This window comes from Ricinus communis, chromosome 6, assembly GCF_019578655.1.
Source record: "Ricinus communis isolate WT05 ecotype wild-type chromosome 6, ASM1957865v1, whole genome shotgun sequence".
Lineage (NCBI taxonomy): Eukaryota > Viridiplantae > Streptophyta > Magnoliopsida > Malpighiales > Euphorbiaceae > Ricinus > Ricinus communis.
The window spans coordinates 7,919,613-7,945,491 of record NC_063261.1 but is presented as its reverse complement, the minus strand read 5'-3'; the positions used below and the strand labels follow the sequence as shown (position 1 = coordinate 7,945,491).

The 25,879-nt window shown below is 29.6% G+C and overlaps 1 protein-coding gene across 4 annotated transcripts; it reads left to right on the top strand.

The window, feature by feature from the left end:
* Positions 1–22,293: 22,293 nt before the first annotated feature.
* On the top strand, positions 22,294–25,654 carry LOC8289308. Of its 4 annotated transcripts, XR_007216502.1 has the most exons (5): positions 22,294–22,501; positions 23,643–23,750; positions 23,875–24,145; positions 25,017–25,151; positions 25,368–25,654. XR_007216502.1 is itself a non-coding variant. In XM_048376163.1 (4 exons), exons 1-3 carry the CDS (start codon positions 22,436–22,438, stop codon positions 24,094–24,096), a joined length of 396 nt encoding a protein of 131 aa, XP_048232120.1. In that variant the 5' UTR covers positions 22,294–22,435; the 3' UTR covers positions 24,097–24,145; positions 25,059–25,654. The 4 variants fall into 4 exon arrangements, 3 of the variants coding, with proteins under 3 accessions (XP_048232120.1, XP_048232119.1, XP_002512183.1); XM_048376163.1 differs by having other exon boundaries at positions 25,059–25,654; XM_048376162.1 differs by having other exon boundaries at positions 25,017–25,654.
* The last annotated feature ends 225 nt before the right edge of the window (positions 25,655–25,879 follow it).

Below are 25,879 nucleotides of genomic sequence, written 5' to 3'. Positions count from 1 at the left end.
ATGCCGCCTGATGGGTTACATCAGGACCGCGTGCGCACCGGTAATGATCATGGACATAAGGTTATTATGGATTTGTTTGCCCTGATCGAGCATTGCTCTCTGGGCTGAGTTCGATTGATTAGGAGTTAAGGTCCTTGATCGAGCGATGCTCTCTGGTAGCCGGCTTATTTGGAATTCAAGTGTTCGAGTTTGGAGGTAAGGACCACGATCGAGCTTGCTCTCTGGGGCGCCCGGACTGTTGGATTAAGAGAGCCGAAAGGCTATTAGAATTTGGGGTTAGGGTTCTACCGAGCCACTCGTCCCGTAAAAGTAAATATATATTTTTTTATTTATTAATTTATTGTGGTATGATTATAATATGGATTGTATTTACGTGCATGGTTGATATTTTGATTTGAATGATTAATATTTTATGTGAAGGAAATAGTAGGGTATGATTATAGTATGGTTTGATATCGATTTGAATAATCTATGTTTTCCGAGAAGAAGCAATAGTCCCTAGATTATTTGATTTTAACTCACTCTAGACCGGTCTCCATTTATATTTTTTTTTCGGATTCGTGACGTTAGTTCTCCATGACTCTTATTCGGTAACCCGACTCCTTCATCATCGGGTGATGTACTTGATTTGGTATGTAAATTGGTAAATCTTAGATTCTCCGTGAGTAGTAATAGTAAATGTATCGGTTGTAAATTTTCGAGCTTGAGGTCTCGCCTAGTTTTTCGGCGGTATCAAGTATTTATGTAGAATGTAGCTATTAAGATAATTTGTGGTTTTAATAATATTAATTTGAGATGAGATTTGTTTAAATCAGTGAGTGTCAGGGCTTACTACGGGTTTCGGTGGCCTTAAGCCTACCCATTCCTAGTCTTGGGTCACGGGCCCACGGGTGGGTCGTGACAAAGTTGGTATCAGAGCTTAGGTTTAGATTTTCTTCGACCTAAGTTAAGATTTTTCTTGGTACTGCGGAGTTAGGATCATGTCTGTCTTGTTGTTTTCATTGACTCCAGTGTCTCAGCCTTCACTATTAGAGAGTCAGTCTTTCCTTTCTTGTAAGCTTGTCCTTGGTGCTGTGCTGAGAATGTGCTTTGTAGCGATGGGAGGATCCGAAGCGCGATAGACTCGTGATGTTTCTTCAAGTGTTTAGTGCAGTCCGCCTTTAAAAGCTTTGATTGTGGTTTCGATGTTGGGCACCGCAGTCAGTTTTAGTGTAGAGCGTGGTTGCAGTCGTGTCATGAGCTGCCTCGTCATCGCATCAGGCATCGTCTTATTGAGTAGCGCCGAAGGTAGTGCCTGGGAAGTCGAGCGGATGTCGGCTGTTATGGTTGATTTTTGTGGTTGTAAGAAGCTTAAGAAAGGTGGCAGGAGTATTTTCGGATGCTCGGAAATCCAGAGAAACTTAAGCGAACATTATCTATTTTTCTAAGTAGAACAAGTGTTTTAAAATACAATGTTGCGCCCAGTCCTGTAAGAATGCATTATGGCATTTCACTGTTAGGCATGCATAAATTCATTTTAGGACATGCATCATACATCGTGCATTGCAACCCTTGGTGATAGGGGCATCATCACCCTGGTGCGCGATATTGTAGAATTTTATATAAAGAGAAATGGCTAGAGATTTTACGATTTTATAAAAGTATTTTTCCAAGATAATAAAGCTTTTATCAGTGATGATTATAAAGTAAATAAATAAGTAAAATTTTCAAAGTAAATAATGTTAGCTTGAGAATTCTCTGGATGACGAGTTAAGTTGCTGAGAGAGTAAGTTTGTGGAGCTGTAGGCCCCATGTTAGATTATAAAGGACGCTTTTGGATTTTAGTCAAGAGGAATCTTGTGTCAGTATGGCATGGTTTATATCGGTTGATGCGACTAGATGGATGGTATGTCATAAGTGATGTGGTTTGGTAAGAAAATAAGGTTGTGAGAACCCTTGGTTTTGTCGGCAGGTTGGTGAGGTGGCATGTAAGTTGGACTTGCCGCCAAGTATTAGTAATGTTCTCTGAGGTTAAATCCAGTTGTTTGTAAGTCTGAGCTGAGGAAGTGTATTTTCGATCCTTTGCTCGTGTTGGACCCTTAGTGTGTGGAAGCAAGTGAAGATTTGGTTTCCGAGGAGTAGTAAGTGAGGATCGCAGATTTTCAGGTTCGCCAGTTTTATTTAAGGGTTTTGTCGATGAGTCTTGTGGTTTACTTCTACCGAGGAAAAAGTTTCCGAGAAGCCGAGTTGGAGATGAGAGGTTCCTAATTAGTTTCAGTCTTAGAGTGTAGCCCCTTTTCTTTTAAAATTCGAGGTCGAATTTTTTTTTAAGGGGGGGGAGAATGTAACACCCGAAATTTTTTTTATATATTTAATAGTTAGGGGCTTAATTGAAAGGCTAAAAAGAAGTTTGGGGGTCAAATTGGAATTCTGCGGGATGAAATTGTAAGTAATTAAGAAAGTTGAGGGACCAAGTTGTAATAAGGAAAAGTTCGGGGGCCTAATGTCGATATTGAAAGGAATGAGATCGGGAGAGAGAGAGAGAGGGTGATGGCCGAAGAAGAAGAGGAGGAAGGCGGCGTCGTCGTCGTCGGTGGCTGGCCGTCGGAGGCGGTTAGCGTGAGAACGGCGTCTGGCGGAAATCGCGTGGGAGGCCGGCTTCCGGCCGTTCCGGTGTTGGCGGTAGTCGAGTGCCGATAGACTCCTCTCGGCCTCGGCTTTGTTTTAGCGGCGGTGTCGCTGTGGTGGCCGGGAGACGGAAGATCCGGTGGAGAGAGAAAGTAGGGGCAGCCGTTTTCGACTTTTTCCGTGAGCTCCGGCCGGAGGATGGATGATCGGAGGATGTATCCCGACTCTCCTCATCTCAAGCTTCGCGATGGCACCAGTTTCGTGGCGATTGGGCTTCGTTTGCAAATCGACGGTCGAGATCGTCCGTAAATTTCTCCGGATGATCGGGTGTCAGATCGGAAAATCGAAAGCGGAGATCGTCATCAGCGCATCGTTGTGAGTCCGATGGTGTGTTCGGATCGTCGATCGGACTCCGGCGGTTGGAGGCGAGTCGACCGAGCGTCTCGGTAATTATCTTTGGCCCGTTAATTTTGGAATTCTTGGTTTAATTGTGTCTAATGGTTTATATTGAGTATTTGATGATTTTTGTGAGTAAAAAATAATTATGCATCGGTTTACTGCCTTGTATTTTGTCTTTGTGTGGCGAGGTCGGAAATAGTGAAGTTTGGGGACCCGACTCCTATTGTTTGAATCGTTAAGTATTTGAAGTGTTCTTGGCAGTCCTGGACCCGTTTTTACGGGGGGTAATGTTCGTGTTGTAGGGGAGATTCTGTCGAATTTTCGGTAGTTCCTGAGTCGAGATTCTTAGACAGTCAGTCCTAGGAGTCTAGACCTAGGGTCTATTGTAATTGTTTCATCGTTTTGATAAATTATTTTCCGTGATTAGATGATCATACATTCGGCTCACTCCAACCGAGGCAGGAGGCGAGCAAGGAGGTCGCCCAATCTTGTGAGTTAAAGTCATTTAATCTTTGCGCTATTGCTAGTCTGATTTTAATATGCTATTTAGAATTTGTGCTTAATATGATTATTAGTATCGCAAAATAAATGATTTCACTTGATTATTAATATTTGAAATAATATAAATATTATTATTAGTATGTTATAATAAGACAAACGTTATTATTTTTCCCTCACAAATTGCACGTTGTTTTATCTTAAATCTTTAATCTTTATTTCCGATATGTGTTGGATGAGTTCATCGGATAATGATATTTATTATATGTGATGATTGCGAATTGGGAAATGTGGCTTGTAGAACATGCCACTTTGATGGGTTACATCGGGACGGCGTCATACCGGTAATGATCATGGACATAAGGTTATTATGGATTTGTTTGCCCCGATCGAGCATTGCTCTCTGGGCTGAGTTCGATTGATTGCGGAGTTAAGGTCCCCGATCGAGCGATGCTCTCTGGCCGGCTTATTTGGAATTCAAGTGTTCGGTGGAGGTAAGGACCTGATCGAGCTTGCTCTCTGGGGCGCCAGACTGTTGGATTAAGAGAGCCGAAAGGCTATTAGAATTGGGGTTAGGGTTCTACCGAGCCACTCGTCCCGTAAAAGTAAATATATATTTTTTATTTATTAATTTATTGTGGTATGATTATAATATGGATTGTATTTACGTGCATGGTTGATATTTTGATTTGAATGATTAATATTTTATGTGAAGGAAATAGTAGGGTATGATTATAGTATGGTTTGATATCTTGATTTGAATAATCTATGTTTTCCGAGAAGAAGCAATAGTCCCTAGATTATTTGATTTTAACTCACTCTCGAGGCCCAGTCTCCATTTATATTTTTTTTCGGATTCGTGACTGTTAGTTCTCCATGACTCTTATTCAAGAATCCGACTCCTTCATCATCGGGTGATGTACTTGATTTGGTATGTAAATTGGTAAATCTTAGATTCTCCGCAGTAGTAATAGTAAATGTATCAGTTGTAAATTTTCTGAGCTTCAGGTCTCGCCTAGTTTTTCTGGCAGACCGAAGTATTTATGTAGAATGTAGCTATTAAGATAATTTGTGATTTTAATAATATTAATTTGAGATGAGATTTGTTTAAATCAGTGAGTGTCAGGCTTACTACGGGTTTCGGTGGCCTTAAGCCTACCCATTCCCTAGTGCCGGTCACGGGCCCACGGGTGGGGTCGTGACATATCTGATCCATTCTAAAACTTTGTTTAAGGTTTATAATTTATAACAAGCATGGGTACACCTCGTTCTTTTTCAGCTGCGTTATAAACATAAAAAGCATAGCAGCTCCAAGGAGAACTAGATTTACGAATTAATCCTTTTTGTAATAATTCATCAATTTCTTTTCTGCAGTGGTTTTCAAGTTCTGCGTTCATATGTATAGCATGTGATCTTGTCGGTATGTTGTCTTCAGAAAAATCTTTAACATAAGGTAAAGAGATTACATGTTTTTTCCTATTCCAAAAAGCATTTGGAACAGGTGCACATAAGTCATTCGTAAAAAAAAATTCAATATTTTTTATTTTGGCTTTTGTCACATCAAGGTTTAATTCTTCTTTAATTTTTAAAGATAAAATTTCTTTATTTAAAAAAGTAATTTATTTTTTCTTTTGACTAATCAGATCATTAAAAATACAATTTTTATTTAAAACATTTATATCTTTTTCTTGTTCAGAAAAAATAAATTTAAAACAAATTTCTTTTCCTAATAATCTAGTCTTAATACCGTGAGTGTCAACTGAGAAAGGATAAAGCAAGGCTAAAAATGGAGTTCCCAAAATAACAGTGGCTGAAAGGTTTTTAATCAAAATAAAATAAGTGTAGAAACATAATCCATCATTACAGATTTTAACTTTAGAGAGCTTGTAATTTATTTGCATTCTTGAACTGTCTGCAGTATGTAATTTTTCAGTTGTTTTTTCAAAAAACTGTGTAGGTACAATTCCTTCTTGAATACAATCTTTTTTTTTTATATATATAGACACATATTCAGATTCATTCTTAAATTTTTTATTTATATTCAAGTTGAAATTATATGTTTATTGTATTTCTTTATTAACTCAAATCAAATAGTGTAATTATTATTATTATTATTATTATTAATGGGATTAAATTACTTTACATGTGAATTATTTATGCTAATACTTATTCGTTTGAAGTACTTAAATAATATTAATTAATTAAAATTATTTTAGTCAATAGATATTTATTTATTATATTTAAATTAATAAATTTAATAATTAGAAAAAGAATTTAAACATTTCTATATATAGTATATTACCGTCATTTGATGTCTTAAAATTATACTATATATTTTATGATTTTTAACTGGCTTTTCTTTCTCTCCATAACAATTTTTCTATGAATTTTCTTGTATTTTGGTAGATTAATCTATTACTATAATATATAAAAGCAAGATTTTCAATTTGCTTATTTCTCTCTCTTCTTACAATTTTTTTATAATTTTTTTTTATATTTTGTTGAATTAATCTATTATTAAGAATATATAAATAAAATAATTCCATAACTCTTCATTAATTATCACTTAATAAATATTATGTTAAAAGTATATTTTAATCTATTTTATTATTAAATATTCCAAAAATGATAAAAATATATTTAGGTTGTTGATTATATAACTCTTCATTTTAAATATTTTCTCTTCTAAAAAGATGAATAAATTTTTTTATATGAATTTTTGTTAATACTCATAAAAGTTTCTTTTTTTTTCTTACTAGATTTTCAACTAAATTTTTCTATGAATTTTCTTGTGTTTTGATGAATTTAATCTATTACTATAAATATTTAAATAAATAAATCAGATAATTTTTCATTAATTATCAATTAATAATTGTCATTTTCTGATTTATTTAAATTGATTTTATTACTAAATACTCCAATAATAATAAAAAATACTTACATTGTTAACTATATATAACTTCTTATTTAAAGTTTTTTCCTTATTATAAGAATAAATGAACTTTTTTATATTCTTCTTAATACTTATAGAAATTCTATATATATATGAATATATATTCACATTCATTCCAAATTTTTACTTCTATTCAAGTTGAAATGATATATTTTTTATATTTTTTATCAAGTCAAATCAAATAATGTAATTATTATTATTCTTATTATTATTATTCTTATTATAATATTATTTTATATACGATTATTTATCTTTGTTGTCTTTTGTAATAATATCACGGACTCAAGTTTGTTTCAAGTTCGAATAGTGTTCTACTTCTTATTATAAATAGATGTAAATTAGTTGAGGAAGTACATGCTTGAACTATCTTCCCTACTATCTTTGTAAAATTCTCTCTTCAATAAAATTTTATATTATTTACATCTTCTTTTTCTTTTCTTCTATTATTTCCTCTCTTTCTTTTCTTCTATTATTTCTCTATTATTAAGATCCTGCTTCGCACATGGTATCAGAGCCATAGTCACTAAACTTGTAATACTGTTTAAGAGAGTATTGGTCAGCCTGGTTTTCCGTTGGTCAGCCCGTCTTCCCAGTTATCGGTCAGGGTGGTCCCGGTAGGTGGTCCCACTATCCTAAACATTATTTACCTGTTTATTGTCTTTGGTTATGGCATCATTGTTTCGTAGTTTCAGTAGTAGAGAAATAGCTTCTTCTTCTTCTTCTCTTTCTGAATTAAATTCTGAAGAATTTACTGTGCAAGAGTCTAATATTTCTGAAATAGAAAATCAGTTACATAATTGGTCCATCCCTAAATAAATATTAATAGTATTTATTGTATTGGATCTTTTGATTTTGCACAAAATTATTTTATTAAACAAACTGAACAAACTATTGCTTTAAATAAATCACATGAAAATCTACATTTACTTTCATCATCTACATTACATGAACATATTAAAAAGAAATTTAAATTTTTGCATATAGGCATGGTTCAAATTGCTGTTAAACCTTTATTTAGAATTGGTTTAGACATACCCATTTTTCTCTGTTTAAGAGATGCACGACATTTGAATTTTTCAAATTCACTTTTGGCAATGGCTGAATCAAATTTAGCAAATGGTCCTGTTTATTTTAATTGTTATCCAAATTTTTCAGTGTCGTTATTTGACTCAAACATTTTAGATACTTTAATTTTAACTGTTAAAACTAAAAACATGGATTTTGCTGAAAATTCTAGATCTATGGCTGTCATTTATAGAATTTACTATAAAGTAATGACGACAACTATAGATCCAAGAGCTAAACATTCTTTAACAAGAAATGAAACAATTTTATTTGAAGCTAATCCTTTACATTCTAAAATACAAGTACCCAAAAGGTTAAAATGGAATGAGTTATCTCAAGCTGTAACTTGGGATTTACAAGAAATTAATAAACCACAATCTATTGAAAATAATTCCAGAATTTCACAAATTTTAGAACAATCTAATGGTTCTGTTCAAATAAGTTTTTCACCTACTTTTTTACCTTCTTCTAGACTTTCAACTTTTGAAAATTCTAGACCTTCTACACACACAACACATTTTCCAAATTTGAATACAAATTTACAAGGAGTTGATTTTGACAATAGGATTCCACAACCTTTTTATACTGACTCTGTTCACATAGATCAAGATAAAAATTCTGATAAACCTGTTTTGTCACCTTCAAGATCAACTATGGAAAACTTTTCAACTTTAAATATGATTTCTACTCCTTTTGAAATAGATAAACCTTTTTTACGATCCGACTATTATCATATACGAAATCAGTGTAGCATTGATTTTTTTCTTTCATCCTACACTGAGATTTAAAATGACCAACACGTCCATATTTATAGCAAACAGGAGGACTTTTCTTTTTTATTATTTTTATTTTTATTTTTGTTTTGAGAAGTGTTTTTGGATGAAGAAGATTTTTGAAAATTCGAAGTATTTCTTCTATAATTTTTATTAGAAGATTTTCTTTTCAAAACTACTTATTGTTTGAAGTATTCAAATAATATTAACTAATTAAAATTATTTTGGTTAATAGATATTTATTAATTATATTTAAATTAATAAGATTAATAATTAGCAAAAATAATTTAAATATCTCTATATATAGTATATTATTTTCATTTGATATCTTAAAATTATACTATATATTTTATCATTGAACGTAAAAAGTCATTTAATATTATCAAGTCGCTTACAATATAGATAAATTAAATTTAACATATCATATATAAAATATTTCATATATGAATATATATATATATATATATATATATATATATAGAGAGAGAGAGAGAGAGAGAGAAACTCATTATAAATTGTATATTCTTATTTTAAAATTAAAATCTAATTACAAAATTATTTTATATATTTTTAATATCTTACTAAATTTTATAATATAAGACCGTTCAATTTATAATTTCATAATTTTTATTTTAATAAAATGAACGGTTCAAAGAGCGGGCATTTATCTAATTTAATATGGTTCTGAATGCTTATTAATATCATTTATGATATTGTATACTGATTAGATTTATTGAAAGATAGATTAGATGACTGAAATAAATAGAGTTGAATTTACAAATAGCTTTTTAGTTAATTAATTATATAACAGATTTATAGGTTGTTTTAGAATATGAATTCTGAAATTGATTTGAATTTTTAATAAACAAATTATGTATCCCTAGAAAGCTTAGAAAGTTTAGTTTCTAAAGCATTAAATGGTTATTGTATAAGAGTTTCCTACAAATTATCATTATAGATTAGTAAATACTGTTTAAGCTATCCAAATAACAGTTGTAGGGGTATTTCTGGATTTCTAAAAAATTATGTGTTTAGACCCATATAATGAGCTATATATAGATATAATGGTAATTAGGTCTAGTTTATTTACGCATAGACAGATTAGTAATGCAGATTTTGTAGCTAAATTATCATCAATAGAATAAACAGTGTCTATAGTATTATTTTATTTAAATTAGATTTTGGAAGTAAAACTAATTTGTAATCTTTAAATAAGGTAATAAAGTTATTTCTTGAAATGTTTGGATTGTTGGAAGCAAAAATTAAGATAAGTGAACTCTCACAATCTCTATTTATTTCTACAACTAAGTTAATTTGGTGTTTTGAAATATAATTATTTATATTGTTAAGGGTTTATTAAAAGTTAAATCTTCCATAAAATTTATTAATAGGCATAAAGTTAGTTTTATTTCATTATTTTTTGGTCGGTTTAACAAATATCCTAGGTATAATAATAGTGATCGTAATTGAAATTTCTATTTAAAATTTAAATTTGATTTGAATTATCTTTGTAATAAAGCTTTATGAATTATTTGATATAATATATATTATATATTGTTTGCTTTAGTAGTGAATGTAAGAACTTACTTACTAAGTAAGTGATAGTTTACTCTTCTAAATCTTTCTCTTATGAAATAAGTGATGTGATCAAATCGAGCTAATGGGCAGAAAGAGTATTGAAGAGTATCAATTATATTATTTTTAATAAACTTTAGTTTTATTATTTTAGAATTATAAACTTGTTAGTTATTGAGATTTTAAAGCATTATAACTTTACTATTTCAGAATAATTACGAGTTTGTTAAAAATTAAGTTGCGAATGTGTCTAATTTAATTTAAAAGTTTTAATAATGTGATTGTGGTCTTGTATTATCTTGAGATAATACGACCGAGTGTGCCGATATATAAAAACAATAGCAGTTGATTGATAAACGTGCGATCATAATCACCAAGCATGCTAGGGGCATCAATGAATATGTATTAAATATAAAAATAAATATGAAAAAAATAACCTTTTAACTCTAAAAACCATAAAGCTATACAAAGAAGAGAAGAAGACTATTTTAGATTCTTAACTAACTTGATTTAGTTTTGCCATCTAAAAGATTTACCAACTTTTGAGCTAAAAGAGATTGACTAAGGACTAATTTAAATGCTAAAAACATTATAATAAATAAGCTAAGAAATTTATTTGATGAAAATAGAAGTGAAGGGCTTATGAAAATTAGAATATATAATAGTTTTAGATTTGACTGAGAATGTTAAACGCAAAAAATTAATTACTTAAAAGTAAAATATTTGCGTTCAAAAAAATTAATTGATTGAGCCAAAAGTGATTAGTATATCAAAAGCTGGAGAATTAAAAGCTAAGGACTTCAATGGATTTGAAAGAAGTATATTGCAAACCTTAAGATTAATTGCATAAAGTAAATATTATAATGAAAAGTAAATGCTTTGTAAAGAATTTAAAAGTTAAAGAATTAACAAAAAAATTCTAAATTTATTACGTTCTGATTGATTGATTTGTTGAGAGTTCTTTTATAAGAGATCTTTTTCTATTTATAGCTGATGTATCTAAGTTAGTACTCACAAGTGACGTAAAAAATATATATTCCTATATATTATGTATATAAAATATATCAATAAATTATTAAAATATCTTAATTATATATATATATAATATCATCCTATCAATATCCTCTAACCGCTGCACATTGTTTGCTCCTAAGTATCTTCTATCACCTTATATGAGTAATTACTTCCTTCCATTTTGCTCTCAATTGCCGGTTACGTGTATATAACCACTTTACTTTTCTATTACTTCATTTTCTTTATTCAAACCACACAATACTTCCAACACTCTCCCAAGTTCTTTTCCACTTCTAGTTATCACATAAATACGTGATTGACTTCTTATACAATCTTCACAATAAACCCCCGGTCATTAATTAAGGATTTGAAGGTTAAGGACTTGGATTTTGGATTTCATAAGCTTTGGATAGTCTTCCAAAATAACTTAGCTAAACTTAAATTTGGATGTAAGAAGAGTGTATTAAATTAAAGTAAGAAGACATATTTTAATGAGTTTATTCGATCAACTATGGGTTAAATTAAGCTTTTTAAATAGAGATTTTTATTTCTTAATCCAAAAGAATTAATACATCAATTTATATTTGGATAATTATTAAAATTGAAAATTATTATTGGACATCCATAAAAAGAAAATTGTGGAACAAATAACAATGTAAAATGGGGAGTGTCATGATCTCTACCAGTGAGGGGATTAAAAATGTTTTGGGTGCTGAGGTCTCTAAAGGTATGACAATTTTATGTGAGATGGTAATGGCTTGAGAGGGCATAGTTTCTTGCACCTAATTGTGGAATCAAATGCTCTGTCATTAATACAGCAATTGTGAGGCTCTTCTTTGGTTCTTTTTCAGTTATTTATTGAAGATATTAGACAAACAATAATACTTTAATTATATTTCTTTTGAGTATATTTATAGTAATATATTTGGCCTTCTGAAAGGATTACTAGTAATATATTTAGAATAAATAGTCTTAAGTTATTAGTAACTAGCCAATTAAAAAAAATAAAATAATCCAAAATAAATAAAATAGCCAAACAATAAAAGTGAGCCAAAAACTAAAAATAAGCTCACACAGCTAAATACATAAAGAAAAGAGGAAATTACATTACCTGTCATATTTTCTATGTTGTTTACTTTCATATGCTGCCTTTGAAAATTTCTTTTTCTTGCTAATCCTTATTTTTTTCTGTTTTTGCTCTGTTTGGATCCTAATTTTTTGTTTTTACTCTTAGACGTGTTTTTGAATTTATACTTTGTCCTTGGCCCTTGGAACACCTCTCATTCTCACCTTTCTTTTTCTTTTCATGCAATTATAGAGTATAAAAAAAAAAGAACTAAAATCATCCCTTATTATATATTTTTATCTTTTAATATTTAATACATTATTAAGGAAAAGACAAGATTTTTGATATTTAAAATACTTAATTATTTGATTTCTTATATTGGAATATTAACATTTGACATTGCTACTAGCACTATAAAAATATAGCATTCATAAAAAAAATGAACATATTTCAATATCTAATTTTTAGATATTCAAATAATTATTTTTTTAAAATTAATCTTTATTTAATACTATAATGTTTAACTATTTAAAATAGAATCCACTGTTACCTAGAGAATAACTAAAAATTAACATGTGTATCTATGTAGTAAATATATAGTAAAATCCTAAATTTAATCAGCTCTCAAAAGTTGTGACAAACATCATCATAAATATATTATTAATCTATTGTGTTGTATTAACCAATATTGATTTCAAAATATTTATATATATATACACATTTTTTATATATACAGTTGAGACTGATTTATAAATCAAAATTTTAAATCAATTTTTATTTCTTTTAATTGAATTTTCTATGATATTTCTAGTCTTATTTTTGTGTTTACTTGAAGACTATTGCTTAGTCAATTTGAATTATTGGTTAAAAATTTGGACAAAAAATTTAATTTTTTCTATTTATATGATATGATTATATTAACTCAAGCTTAAAACAGATAAAATTTTAAATTCTCAAGAAGCAAAATATAAATTTTATTAGATTTTATTAATTAGATCTTCAAAAATGAAAACTTATAGTTTTTTTAATTTTTTTTTTACATTTTACTATTCTTACGGATGTAGAAATTATGACTTTTAAACAACAAAGCTGATGAATATCAGAAGAGACTCGTGATTGTGTTATCTTCTTATGCAAAATCCACAAAAGATGAAGATTTTGATAGTGAGTCTGAATCACATGATAGGCTTAAGGAGGTGGATAGGCTAAAGAAAATTTAGAGAAAGAAACTTAATATAATTGTCACGTGAGTTTTTTATTGATGTATTATACAATGATGGCAAGTATATTTATGGTTTCATTAACAGGTGTACTAATAGAATTATATAATTTGAAGCTAAATAGATATCATTTTCTCTTAGACATATTTTAAGTTGGAGATTTTATTTGTTTGAATTTGTTATGAATGATTTATATATATTTAGAAATTGTATTGCTTCAATCTAAATGTGTAAGTGTTAGTCTTTTTATCATTAAAAGAATTTTTAAATATAAGCATGTTTGAATATAAGTTGAATATGCTCATAATATACTACGATGATACTCTTTGGATACTCAAGATATACTCATAATATACTTTAGTGATATTCTTTGTATACTCGAAATTAACTTAGTATATGTTGCCCCTTGATGCACCAAGAAAGGGAGTTGAATTGGTGCTGAGAGAAGTGATGGGAAATCAAAAATTCAATTAAGAGATTAGATAGATAATAAAGAACATCAACATAAAGATTTAAAGTGGTTCGGGTATTAACCAGGCCTACATCTATTCCTCAACTTACAATTGAGTATTTCACAATCAATTATCCTTTTACAGATGTAAGATCAAACCCAAGTGTTTCCAAACTCACACTCAAACTTTTCCTTAGGAGTTTTTCTAAGCTCACTTCCAAACTTAGTGTTTAGATTCAAACCAAATCTTACAAGAGGTTTTCTTTCTAGGTTAATTCTTAAACCCTTTTCCAAGTATTTAAGGTTAACACTCAAAGCTTTACAAGTGTTTTATGACTCACACTCAATCCTTTATAAGAGAATTAAAATGTAGAAAGATGAGAAATCACTTTGCAGGAGTTTGGACACTTACAAAATTGAAAAATCATTGTCTAAGTCTTTAAGAAGGATATTCATATATATACCAACATATTAGAGATGTTACAAATAGCCTAGACTTCATTAAATGCAAAGTAAAGATGATATGGCAAAAGTAACTTTCTGCCAAAGAAGTACCCTCGCACTTTGAACCCCTCTTCCCCCCGGACTTTTTAATTATAGTTGTTAGAACTCTAATGCATCTTGACTTATGGTGTAGCTTTACTTGATGATAGCACAACAGTGGCTGACTTAGTATTAAATGGAATGCTGCCCCATGCTAGAGAAGTATTTTCATGGTTGTTTGAAGCGCGACCGAGATACTTTCTGCCATATTCTGTCTTTTTTTTAATGGAAGATGCCTTCGCGCTCTAGAAGCATCCTCGCGCTTCACAAGGAGAATACTCTTTGATTGCCATGTGTCAATATCTGACTGGGAGGCTTCCAGGTGACTTTGAGAAAAGCGCCCTCATGCTTTGAAATATGCTCAGGCACTTTTGTAGCTTCAACAATGCTATTTGATTTTCTCTAAGACTTTTTGTGTAATACTTAAGCCACTTTAACACTATATAATAGACACTCAAAATATGAAATTAGTACACCTCAATTTGATTGTCAGAATCAAAATTAAGAGTTTCTAAAGTCATGAAATAACTTAGGCTAACAATCTCTCGCTTTTTTATTTTGACAATTAAATTAAGCAAAAATAAACAAATTGTATATAGAATACATAAAGTGCATATGCTCCCCCTTAACTCATGATTAAGTAAAACTAAAAATTTATTTTGAAGTTTATCTCTCCCCCTTAATGTTATAATTGATTAATTTTTGTACAAGTTTATATTCTCTCCCCCATTTATCAAGATCAAAAAAGAATATATCACTTGTTGGAGAGAATGAATAGAAAGTATAAAAGTGATAAAGGTAAGAGTAGACCAATAATCTCATAAGAAAAGAAATTTTACTTATATCACTTGCTGAATATAAGCAACAACAAAAAAGAATGAAAAAGTACTAATTGTGCTTATATCCATTTGCTTCCCTTTTATCCACTTTTTGAGTTGGTGAGAGAAATAAAGTTGATAATTGCTTGTCTTTAGCACTCACCATCCAAATGCTAGCTTCCTTCCCTTGAAGTGGTTTGGGAGTTACTCACAAGAAGATCAAGAGATGTTCTTCCTTGATACCAACATAAACTTGGGTCCATAGTGGTTAGTCTTGGAAAGGTCCTCTAATTTAAGGTGTGCATTTTTAATATAATAAAATATATTTATATGCCTAAATTTTATGCAACAATAACATCAAACATTGGGTTTGAGGTTCCTTTTATTCAATGGTCTTTTTGCTTGGAATTTAAGTCTCACCATATTTCTATCTCTATCATGTATACGAGAACATGTTTTATGCAATTGTGTGTGCTTGTTGGCACTCTTGTTATACATGAAAGTATGATTAGTCTTTTTAGACTTACCTCTTGCATCTTGTGGTGCCTTCTCTTTTCTCTTATGAAAGGAGGCCTATTGTGTGCTTTAACCACCTTTGGTACAACCTCCATAGTTGGTGATTAAGGTGTAAAGGCTTTAATAGAAAAGAAACTAGAAAGTGATGATGATGATGAATCTTCATTGAAGCTTAGACCATATTTAACAGGAGGAGGAAGTGTATTCAAAGCTTCCTTTCCCTTGTGAAAATTTGAAATAGAATTTCTTAACTCCTCTACTTCATTTTTAAATATTAATTTTTTTATGCAACTCATTAAGTGAGGAGGTTTTTGAAGAGACTTCATTTAAAAAGTCTTTCAGTTTCAAATTTGAAGAAGTAACACTTGAAACTTGTTTTCTAATTTTTTAAAAGCATTTTCTAGTTTCAAACTGTATTTTTTATAAAACTTTATTTTAGAATGATACTTTTCACATTTCAAAATTATGGCTTCTAAGAATTCAATATCAATCATCTCATGCATATTATGACTATAATTACTATCACAAGTATGAGATGGAGAACATACCTCATTGGAGTCATATTCGATGGCCATAAAGCAAAGGTTGCCAACTTCTTTTTCATCTTCTTCACTTGAAGTACTATCATCCCATGTTGCTTTATATGCTTTCTTTTTCTTCTTGTTCTTGTTCTTGCTTTTGTAGCAATTAGCCTTGATATGGCCTTGCTTGCCACACCCATAGTAAATTATATCTCCACTTGAGCTTGAAGGATATTTCTTGAAAAGTCTCGTCTCTTTTCTTCTTCTTGATGATTTTTTTGACCCTTCTAGAAGGCATGACAAGTTTCACATTCATATCATCACTTGATTTAGATGCATTTGAACTCTCACTTTTTTTATGATGCCTTGTTGAGCTCTTGAGGGCAAAGAACTTATTTTTGCCTTCTCTTTCATTTTCTTGCTTTTTCTCCTTTTTGAGAGCCATCTTATTAGTGAGAACTTACTAATGATTTCATTTGTTGAAATTTTACCTAAGTCTCATTGGCCTCCTCAATACTTGCAACCCTTAAGCCATAATCCTTAAGAGGGAGTACCTTAAGGATTTTATTATTGATGTCAACTATCTCATAGTACTTCTCCAATTTTCTCAAGTTGTCAATGATAATTAGAAGCTAGTTTTTCATATCGGTGCCACTCTTATTAGGCTTCATTTTAAAAAGCTCATATCCGGTTATGAGCAATTAGACTTTCTTGAATTTTACTTTCTTGGCCCTTCATGGTAATTCTCCAAGGTCTTCCAAATTGTGAAGGTGGTGGGAAGATGTTGAATTCTTTCACATTCTTATCTTGATAAAAAGCTCAAAAGAATGATTATTGCTTTTTAATTTTTTCCATTGGCTCTTCTATGAGCCTCAACCCATTCATCTCTATCAAGAGGAATTTCTATACCATCTTCTTGCTTTGTTGGAGCTTCCACTAAAATATCAATCATCTCATGCATATCATCCACCACATCATTATCTAAATATATTCCCATTTTATATTTTCCAATAGGCAATAATCGGATCCATTGGAGAATGGTATAAGGTGGTGAACTCCATCATTGGTCATCTTGATTTTAACTCTTCTCCTAAGCTTGATGAGGAGTACTCAACTCTAATACCACTTGTTGTCCCTTGATGTACCAAGAAGAGGGGTTGAATTAGTGTTGGAAAAAGTAATAGAAAATTAAAAATTCAATTAAGAGATTAGATAGATAATAAAGAATATCAACATAAAGATTTATAGTGGTTCGAATATTAACCAACTATACATCCATTTTCTAACCTAAAATTGAGTATTTCATTATTAATGATTCTTTTATGGGTGCAAGATCAAATCCGAGCGTTTCCAAGCTCACGCTCAAACTTTCCCTAGGTTAGGCTCACACCAAAACTTAGATGATTTTTTCTTTCTAGGCTAGCTCTCAAACCTTTTTCCAAGTGTTCAAGGTTAATACTCAAAACTTTACAAGTATTTTATGGCTTACACTCAACTCTTTACAAAAGAATTAAAATGTAAAAAGATGAGAAATCACTTTGCAAGAGTTTGGGCTCTTAGAAAACTGAACAACCATTGTCTAAGTATTTAAGAGGGATACTTATACACATACCAATTTTTTAGAGACGTTACAAATAGCTCACACATTATGAAATACAAATTGAAGGTAATTTGGCAAGTAACTTTCTGGCCAGCGAAGCACCCTCGCACTTGGAAATCAGCCTCATGCTTTCTGAATATAGTTGTTAGAACTACAATGACTCTTGATATATGGCGTAGCTTTATGGGATGATAGTACAATGGTTACTGACTAAGCATTTACTGCGAATGCTACCCCTACGCTAAAGAAGTGCCCTCACGGTTGCTTGAAGCGCGGCCGCGCTTGAGCTCGCGCTACTCTTTGCCATATTTTGTCTGTCTCTTTAATAGGAGGTGCCCTCCACTCCAGAAGCGCCCTCACACTTCACAAGGAGAAGACTCTTTGACTGCCAGGTATTAATATCTGATTGGGAGGCTTCAAGGTGATTTTGAGAAAAGTGCCCCTGTGCTTTGAAAAATACCTGGTGCTTTTACAGCTTCAACAATACTATTTGATTTTCTTTAAGAATTTTCATCCAATGCTTAAGCCACTTTAACACTATATAATAGACACTCAAAATATGAAATTAGTACATCTCAATTTGATGGTCAAGATCAAAATGAAGGGTTTCCAAATTCATTAAATAACTTAGACTAACAATATAAATTATATTCTCAAAATATACTATGTACTGTTAACTATGATGTTTGGAAAGTTGTTGTCTTTTAATATGAGAATGCATATTATATCAAAATTTACATATCTCATATTTTTTCCTATGTCCATTATGATGGGAAAAAATAGGTATTATGTCTAGATCTATGAAATATATATTTATAAATAAAAGATGATTAAAAATTTGAACAAACAAAAATTTAATGAAAATTAGGATATTATATACTTGAAATAGACTTGTGAAATACTTAATATATAATGTTCATTATATACCTTAAAAATTGTGTTATATTTTTATATTTTTTTTAGCTACATATAGTATAAAGTATATATTCTTTTATATACATTTAGTTGAATTATATATATATATATATATATATATATAAACAAAATTTAATAAAAATTAGGATATTATATACTTTAAATAGACTTGTGATATATTTAATATATAATATTCATTATATACCTTAAAAATTGTATTATATTTTTATATTTTTTTATCTACATATAGTATAAAGTATATATTCTTTTATATACATTTAGTTGAGTTTTATATATATATATATAATATTTAGTGAAATAACATTTTATTTTTTTAACTCTAAATAAAGTAGGAGCTGTAAGAAATTAATGACTCATATAATTATAATAAGATATTATTGATTAAACTCTATTGGTTAATGAAAGGTTGTGAATTGAATAATTATGACTATTGGTAAAAGTTATAACATGAAAACCACCATTAGTCTATAAATAAGAGTTGGTCCTCTCTCTACCTATATTATCAACAATTATAACAAATACAAAAAACTAAAGATTAGAGTATCCATCAATAAGATAAAGAGAAAAGAGAGAGAAATCACACTATTAAATATAGATCAAAGTATATTTTCTTTCTTTTATTTAATGGTGAAAAACATGAAATTTTAGATTAATAGGCTATTATTTGTTTATAGGAGCCTTGCATAATTTTCTATTTATAATGGTGGATAACCATTTATAATTTGATATCAAATTCAATTTTTATTATTGTGTTCCTTGCAGCAAAAAAAAAGTATTATACCTATATATTAAAAATATAAAAAATAATTTTAAATATTTGTAAGGAGAAAATTAAATGAGAATTAGAGTATCACATTTAAAAAATAAATTCAGTATATATTTAGTATATACTGTTCATTATATTTTACTGTTTTATATTTAAAAATAATATTTTTTATTTATGCAAGTTTATGTCATTAATTAGGAAATATAATATAAATATTTTTTTTTTCAACTTGGTCTATTACTTAAAAAAATAGTAGCCTCAATTTGTCAATTTTTTATTTTATTTTTATGTTTAATTGTTTGCTGGCCATACTTAAATCGATCATTCAAAGAGAGGATAAATAGATTTTAAAAAAACTTATATATTATAATTGAATTGAATTGTATTTTGGATTTTGAAAACAGGAAATGGAACGTTTTTAGAAATTCAATGGCAATTATTTTTTCTCATTTAACATGGCACTAATTTATGGCGACACACTTCAGATATCCAAATAAAATAACAATACCTCTTTTTCTTTTTCTTTTTCTTTTTATTTATTATTTATTTTTGTGTTTATTTATTAATTTTTGCTCCCATCTTTCTATTTGTGGCACTTCCCGAGGTTGACATGCGTCACTACTCCCAACTCATATGAAATTAATTAAATCTGAAATTCTTATCTTATTTGTTTTGCAATTATGAAATAGGCAACGTGATGTATAGAAAATATAATCTCTCTCTTCCTTACTTTCTTTATTGCTCATGTTCTAAGAAATAGTTTCTTTTTATTTTTCTCTTTTTCTATTTGTAAGAAAAGAGTTGCTGATTGAAAAAAAAAGGAAAAAGAAACAACAAATCAGTTCTATACTAAGATGTGTGTTTTTCTAGCTTAGGAGTATAAGAATTAAATATATTATGTTAAGCATAATTTTATAAAATTTCCAGATTTGGAGTATAAAAATTAATTGATTTAATTTTTTAGACATTTATGTAGAAATCCATAAAGTAGGCCTAACATCTTTTCTAAACATTGTTTTAAACTTTCTCAATTAAAAGAGGATTTCTTGACAAAAGAAAATAAAAAAGGTATAAAAACAATTAAGCAAAAATATTATAGGAAAGACAAAGAGAAGCATATCTTTGGCTTCAATTTGAGGTAAAAAATTTAATAAATAATAATTTTTCACATTAATACAACCAAGCTAAATGTATGTATATATATATATATATATATATATATATATATATATATATATATATACACAATAATAATAAAGTACAAATAAAAAAATTGAATTTAAGAAACTTAAAATAAATTTAATAAATTTTCTCACATGAAGGGTTTAGGAATTTTAGAAATAAAATAAAAAAAAAGAAAGAGAAAAAAGAAGTAACTAAATAAGAAAGAAAAAATAAAATAATTGAGAAAGAATAAGATTAAATATAAATTAGTTGGTAAGCTTTTCAAACAAAAATTCTAAAAAAAATTCTTTCAAAATTTTTATTCATCATTTGTATTTGTTAGTAAATTGAGAAAAAGAATTTTTTTGGGTAACACATCCACAAGTAGTAAATATAATGACAATAAAACTTCTGTTGGTAGAAGTTTTTATGGTGTTTAGAGTAATAACATTTTTAAGAGAATTTCTTTTAAATCAATTGCGATTGTCGCATAAAATTGTAAATTTCTTTATACTAATTATATATGCATATTTTTCTTAATGGCACTTTTATATTGGTTGGACGTCAATACTACCAATCAACTATGCTTAAAAATTAAATATAAAAGCACCATATTATAAAATATATAAGTATTACAATATAATAAAAGAATTTATAGTATGCATGGCAAAGACCATTTATCTAAAACTTTCTTTGTTAAAAAATATTACATCTTCCATCTCATTTTGATAGTTTAATTTCTTTTACATATAAATTAAAAAATTATTATTTCTTATTTAATTTTATTAGTTCTTGACATTTCTTTTTATAATATCCTTGTTAATATTTTTAATATATAATGTATAATTATCTAAATAATAAATTAAATAATAAATTTATTAATTCATTCATTATTTCATTTTATTCTAGTTAAATTTAAATATTTTTTTATTTAATTTGTCTATTAATTATGAATACACGTTAAACTAATAATTTAAAAAATAAACTATATTTAAGAACGATCGAAAAAGAAAAGTAAATATTAAAATAAAACAAAGATAATATGGTTTTAAATGAAAATTTTCCTATGGCTTTAAATGAAAATTTTTCTATTCTCTAGTTTGTTGTATTAAATGATGTAATATCCAATTTTGTTTAATGTATTCTCTATTTCTCCATATAGAAAGCCACCTAAAATATTATTATTGCAATTTTATCCTTATTTATAAAATTAAATATTAGCATTTTATAGCTTTAACTTTTATACAATATTCTTTTGACCTTAAGATAGACATTTAAGATAAGAGAAATATTCAAACCGTTTCAATTTCTTCAATTTCATTTAAAACTTTCAAAAAGCCTTCACATTAATATCAGTAAAAGTAAGGTTAGTTTATTAAAAGGAAAAGCAACATAGCAGATACAATTGACAAAAATACACATTAATTAAGTAACAATATTATTATTAAATAAAATATTATTATTATATTTATTAAAATTTATTTTATTAAAAAATTTAAAAAATAAAATAAAATAAATAATGATAGTAAAAAAATATTTTAATATTATGATTAACAAATTAATATAAAATAAATTTCAATTTTATTTGATTTTAATTTTAGCTACAATCAGTTTTATACAAATTAAATTATTTAATATTTTATATTAACTCATCATTTAAATTTAAAATTTTAAAATAAATTTATAAATTTTATAATCAAGTACAATATAAATAAAATTAATATTTTTAGATGTTAATTAAAAATAATTACACTTTTTTCAATCATTTGGATTTATTTTTTTTTTTAAAAAAGAATAATCTTATATCAATACCAAAAAAGAAAACAAGATCAGGGAAAACAAAGAGGACGCGCGCTTCTCCCATCAACAAAATAGTAACAAAAAAACCAGAACAGAGAGAAAGAGAGCAAAAGGGAAAAATCAAAAAACAAAAACAAAATTTGATCGAAAATGGCAGCAGAAGAAGGCAAAGCAGATGCTCAACTATTTCAGCTGCTCTCTAACCTTCTCCAGCAAGTGGGTTTGGTTTCAATTTCTCAATTAGTAGCTATTTCTTTTCTCTCATAATGGATCTGGGTATCATCAAAATGGCCTTATTCTGTTCATTATTATGATCTGGGTATCATCAACTTGTGTTGTTTGTTTCTGATTGAACATCAAAGACCCTGCATTTAGGTTGTTTGTTTGTTTATTTATGCTATAAATGATTTAATTAGGTTTCACTTTTTTGTAATTTAGAAATTGTTTGGCAATAATCGTCAGTTCTTTTTGGGAATTTTTTCAAGCGTAATTCTAAATAATTTATGTAATCCAAGCTGTTAAATGTATAAATTTGACAGAAAAAATATATATTAACTAAAAGCTGCAGAAGGCAAGTTGTTTTTAGATTGAGGGGATTTTATTGGTTGGTATCAAACATAGGCCATATTCTAAAATTGTTGGTAGGTATCTAGCAGACGGCACATCTAGCATTAGCAGTTTTGTCCAACTTAATTTCAACCTTTTGAGAATGATGTCATATAGACAAGACATTTTGTCCATGTGTTCAACCATGGGAATCTAAGATTATTTTCCGATTTACATGGTAAGAGAAATTCTGTTTTCTTTATTTGTCGAAGAGGGTAGATGATATGATTAACCAAAGCTTTGCCGAGTTGATAGAAAAGCCTATCAATGGTCCAGAAAATAGTAGAAGAGGCATGTATAGCACTACAGCTAGGTTAAGATTGCAGGATGTTTTATAGACACAGATTGTGTTTGCTACAATCAGTTTTCTTATCTGCTTTGGCCCTTGGATGTTCGGAACTTCATGGAGCAAATATCATTTCCACTTTTTATCATAATTTACTTTCTTTGTTGATGGAATTTGTTTGAAGGACAAAAATCAAACCAATGTGGTATAAAAATTCCTTTATAAATTGCATAAACCTTTTCCATTATCAAGGATAAAAATCAAATGAGACCAAAATATATTCTTCTACAGCATCAGCAGGTCACAAGCTTAAGAAGAGGAACCTCATTTTCTGCCGAATGGTTTTCAGTTGAATTCATTATGGAGCCGTAATATGATGTTTGCTTAATATTTATACCTTGACCATGTGAATCATTGATAGTCTTCTCTTAATATTCGTTTTTGTGTACTTTTTCATTGATTCAGGTGGAATCACTAACCAACCAGGAAGAAGTTGAATTGCGGTCCAAAATCGAAGCACTTGGTTTAGAAGTTACAAAAGTTCCTTCAAAACTAACAAAGAATCTTGATGAGGTAGATCAAGATCCTATCTAAACTCGTTTCAAGCTGCATTCTTTGCTTTGATAATCTGTTGAAAGATATAAATTGTTTGCTTGATCAGAGTTGGCCTAATTTGGTTCTTGAATTTTACTGGCAGCTGGAAATAGCAAGGCAGTTGGATAAACTGTCAGCAAAACTGGATGATGTTGATGAAATGATATCCTCAGCCATGGCCGCAGATCCACAGGTGCAATCTCTCTTGAGTGGTACTGCTGATGTCTGGATGCCAGTTATTACAGCTACAGCTGATGAGCGACGCAATTTTACAGCATCAATTGGAGATGATACCTTTGAGGAGAAAGCAGAAACTTCCAACTGATTTTGCAATATTGTTATCGGGTTTATATCTGTCTTCTCTTTCTAGACAAGTAAGATTATATGTATATATAATATATATTTTTCTCTTGAGAAGGATTCAGGACTTTAAATAATAGCCCATGCATTGCCATGTTACATACTGAGTTTTTGGTGGGGAGATAGAGGTAGGTTGTGAATTTGAGATAGCATCAATATCTGCTTCATACGGTCCACGTCGGCCAAGAGGACAATATAGACCTATTTGAGCAATGTGTATCATGTATCAGTTAGGACCGAAAAAAAAGAAGAACAAAGTGCAGCATTTTTTAATCTTTTTAATATTTTTTTTTGATATGGCATAAATATTGAATCTCACTCTCATTGCTTTAAGTAATGCATATGCGTCGACATTCAACATGTTGCAGGAGTTTAATAGAAAACGATGTTCCCATATTATGATGCATAGACAGTCTTAGAAAGAAGCAAATGTGTGTTTTCATCATCCTACATTCGTTAGGTAGCCAGACACCAAGAAGTTCATGAGGTGTGGGGAATGGAATATTTGGGCCAACTTTTGCAACGACACTCAGCAAAGGTCTTGTCCATGGTGACTAAGCAACAGAAAATAGCATTGTATTATGAAAAATAAATGAAAAATAATATTCATGATTTATTCATAAAAAATTAAACTATAAGTCTAAAACATCTTAAGTTCATCTCCACCGAAAGTAAAAGTACTTCTATGGAGATTATGTAAATACTGCATCTTTATACCCCTATTTCATGCATTTGTGTAATGATGATGCTAAACACCTTTGGCATGTATTCTTTGATTGTCAGTACGCAAAGAGATGTTAGTGACGTGCTAATATTTCTTTGGTTACTGATGGTTTTGATACGTTTAATCAATGGTTGCTAAATTTTATTAACTTTGGTCCGAAGGTTGAAGTGGCTAAAGTGACGATGGTTCTTTGGACTATATAGAATCAAAGGAATAAGCAGTTGTGGGACAACCGTTATTTACCAGCTCCGATGGCAGTAGATACTTGTATGGCTTTTCTTCATGCATGGAAAGAGGTACGTATGTCCCAAGTCATCTACAAGAAGTTTGGTTGGGTAAAGTGTAATATGGATGTAGCTACGTTTGAAAATGGGAGGGTAATAGGAGTGGGATTGGTGATTAGGGATGAGGAAGGTAAGTTTGTGAAAGGAAAATCATTTTGTATGAATGGTCCAATGGCTGTAAAGTAGGCTAAAGCAACGGGATTAAGGAGGCTCTTTCTTGGTGTCTAGAACAGGGATTGCAACGAGTTATTTTCGAGTCAGACGCTAAAGTTATAGTGGGAGCATTTCATTCTAGGCCAGAAGACCAATCAGGGCACTGAGGTTTCTGTCCAATATGTTAGGCGACAAGCAAATGGTTGTGCTCATTGTTTAGCTAGAGCTTCACATGTTACTGCTTGTCCCACTGTTTTTTCTCAACCTCCTCGGATATTGGAGGAATGTTTGTTGGCTGATTTGACTAGTGCATAAAAAAATTTACCATTTTGATTTTAGAAATTGAAAAAAGTTCATCTCCACCTGCTTCATCTACAAGTAAGAATGACTCAAATTATGCCATTTAGATGAGGTTAAAAATTTACGTCTCTCCAAATTTCATAACACCAAGCAACACATGTTTTCATATTATCCTAGCGTGTCCCGGCCATGTCCCCAACACACCCGAAAAGAAAATTAGGCATAAATTCAGACGTGTTCCATTCATTGTGGTTCATCTATTGCCATGATTTTTTTTAAAAAAAAAA

Coding starts and splice junctions, on each gene's coding strand:
- LOC8289308 (XM_048376163.1), top strand. CDS start 22,436: ATGGCAGCAGAAGAAGGCAAAGCAGATGCTCAACTATTTCAGCTGCTC. Junction 22,502..23,642: donor TCTCTAACCTTCTCCAGCAA/GTGGGTTTGGTT, acceptor TCATTGATTCAG/GTGGAATCACTAACCAACCA. Junction 23,751..23,874: donor TAACAAAGAATCTTGATGAG/GTAGATCAAGAT, acceptor TTTTACTGGCAG/CTGGAAATAGCAAGGCAGTT.